This window comes from Malaclemys terrapin, chromosome 12, assembly GCF_027887155.1.
Source record: "Malaclemys terrapin pileata isolate rMalTer1 chromosome 12, rMalTer1.hap1, whole genome shotgun sequence".
NCBI classification, from domain to species: Eukaryota; Metazoa; Chordata; order Testudines; family Emydidae; genus Malaclemys; species Malaclemys terrapin.
The window spans coordinates 34,854,193-34,857,035 of NC_071516.1; the positions used below are offsets into that span (position 1 = coordinate 34,854,193).

General features: G+C 41.7%; 1 protein-coding gene across 1 annotated transcript; it reads right to left on the minus strand.

The window, feature by feature from the left end:
* LOC128847120 (olfactory receptor 10A4-like) lies at positions 1–945 on the minus strand. Its single transcript, XM_054046461.1, has one exon. The coding sequence runs from the start codon at positions 943–945 to the stop codon at positions 1–3; it is 945 nt and encodes a 314-aa protein (XP_053902436.1).
* Positions 946–2,843: the final 1,898 nt, after the last annotated feature.

Consider the following 2,843-nt stretch of genomic DNA (forward strand, 5'->3'; position numbering starts at 1 on the left):
TTACATTTTCTCTGAAAAGAGTTTCCTGCCCAATGTTCTCCTCAAGGCGCTTTTCACCTCTTTGTTCCTCAGGCTGTAGATGATGGGGTTTAACATGGGGGTGATCACCGTGTAGGAGAGAGAGATGAGCTTCTTGGTGTCTGGGGAGTAGCTGGATTTGGGTCGGAAGTAGGTCGAGCTGGCCGTGCCGTAGAAGAGAGTCACTACCACCAGGTGAGAGGAGCAGGTGGAAAAGGCTTTGTGTCTGCCCTCTTCTGAGGGCATCCTCACGATGGTGGTGATGATCCGCACATAGGAGACCAGAATCAGCAGGAATGGGAACATGATGAAAAGCACAGTCGCTGTGAGGGCCTCGATTTCGAAGAGAGAGGTGTTGGCACAGGACAGCTCCAGCACAGGGGGGCTGTCACAGAAGAAGTGGTTGACTTGATTTGGCCCACAGAATGGCAGACTGAATATCCATGTCGTCTGCACAGTGGCCACCGGAAATCCAGAGAACCATGAGGCACCAGCCAACTGGAAACAAGCCCTTCGAGTGATAATATCCGGGTAGTGCAGCGGGTTGCATATGGCCACATAGCGGTCGTAGGCCATGGCGGCCAAAAGGCAGCACTCAGCTGCCCCAAAGAAGAAGAAGAAATACATCTGAGCTGCACATCCGGCAAAGGAGATGGCTTTATTTTCCACCAAGAGATTGACCAGCATCTTCGGGACGATGACCAAATTGAAGCAGATCTCTAATGAGGCCAAGTTCCGGAGGAAGAAGTACATGGGGCTATTGAGAGCAGGGTCAAATGATGTGACTAGGATAATGAGCACATTTCCTGTCAGGGTTATGGTATAAATACCAAGGAAGATGAGGAACAATGGAACCTGCAGGTTTGGATGATTGGAAAACCCCACAAGAATGAATTCTGTGACAGTAGTGTGATTCATTATTCTCATGATGTTTCTTCAATGTGTTTCACCTGGAAGAAAATTTTATAAAGAGGTCTTGGTGAAGAGTTTGTATGATCATTTTTGTCCATCATGTACCTAATTATGTGGAGATATAATTGCTAATTGACTGTAGATAGATAGATAGATATCAATAGTAATATATCAAAATCTCCTTTTCTCTGATAATCTTATTTTTCTATCTAGAACAAAGACAGAGAGACATGTATCTGAATAGATCTATCTAATCAACGTCATCTATATATATCACTATTTGTTTCTCTGTTGCTCAGGAGTTAAGTACTAATCTATATTCATCTCTCTCTCTCCCCAAACACAAGATCTGAAACTCTGTAGATGGCCACTGAACATTATTCACATTTTTACTCTATTAAGTAAAGGTTAATACTTTTGTGAATCATATCTTATGCTATTTCACAAGCTCTAATCTGTAAGGGTTGGCTGTCTGGGAGAATCCATAATTTTCTTTATCTCCTCATAGCATATCCTCTTTCATGTTGCCTATTGTGGGTGTCAGCTGTATAGTGCTCCTTTTATTGATATTTTGGGTATGAAGTATAGGGAAGAACAATCATTGGATCTTCTGTGGCAGATGCAATGTGATGGGAATGTTCAGCAAAATTATCCAATTTGGAGAAGAGTGGTGTGGCGTGAAATCAGAAGCCTCTCTTCTGCATAAGAACATTTTGAGGACATTTTACCAATCATGTAATGATGTTTGTCACAGGGTATGTCTACACTGCAGTGTAACCCCAGGTTTCAAAATCAAGTTCAAGCCCCCCTCCCCTTACATCTACATCCAAATTGCTCTAACCCAGGTAGGGTGACCAGATGTCCCGATTTTATAGGGACAGTCCTGATTTTTGGGTCTTTTCTTATATAGGCTCCTATTACCCCCCACTCCTTGTCCCGATTTTTCACATTTGCTGTCTGGTCACCCTAAATCCAGGGCCCAGAGCTACTGACCAGGCAGTGATGGGGGCAGCTGGGCTTGGCAGGCTCCTCCATGGTGTTATTGTGCTGTGGTCAGCTGGGTTTCACAAACTACTGTCTTGATAAAATAGAAGTGAATGGCTGAACTCCCATTAAGTTCCAAGGGAATGGGGTCAGACACAAAACAGGACTGTACAAAGGACAGTTGGGATAATAAGTGACATCTTTCTGAAACTCACAGTACAGTGCACATCTGTGCAGTGATTGGGAACTTTTTGTGAGAGATATCGGGCTAAATGCCTACTAGCCCATTTGCAAATATTGCCCTGCATTGTTTAATGCCCATGAAGAAGTATTGTAACTCGATTCTCTTACATGTTAGACTGAAGACCATGCACCACACACACACACACACACAGAGTAAATGTCATGGACATGGATTTATGTTACCTCAGAACTTTATTGATCTCCATTTGAGCTAGTAGTTCCAGGTGTTTAGGACCTGGAGCTAATAGTTCTAAGCCATCCCATCCAGCTATAAAATAAGGAAGAGTGAAATGAATCAGTAACAGTAATAACAAAAATCGTAAAAAAATCATGAGCTTAACAAAATATTACACCAGCTATCATGTCCTCTCTGTGTCTCTTTCTGTATTATCTATCTATCTATCTATCTATCCAGAGAGATATTGTAGATTATTTTATATTGAAAGACAGATTAATTGAATAATTAATATACGGATGGCTCTACAGACTGATATATAGTAAACTGTTCTTCCTAGGATAGATAGATAGATAGATAGATAGATAGATAGATATGAAAAAGGTTTTCAGATGATCCAGTATTTATAGCTGTTATGGAAATAGCTATTAAAAGATCATCCCCTGTGTAGAATTCTTCTTTTACCGCTGTTGCCTAATACAAAGTCCTTTGCTGTCATTAAGCTTTGGAT

Bases quoted from the DNA above. Each gene is read 5' to 3' on its own strand.
- LOC128847120 (XM_054046461.1), bottom strand. From the start codon at position 945: ATGAGAATAATGAATCACACTACTGTCACAGAATTCATTCTTGTGGGG.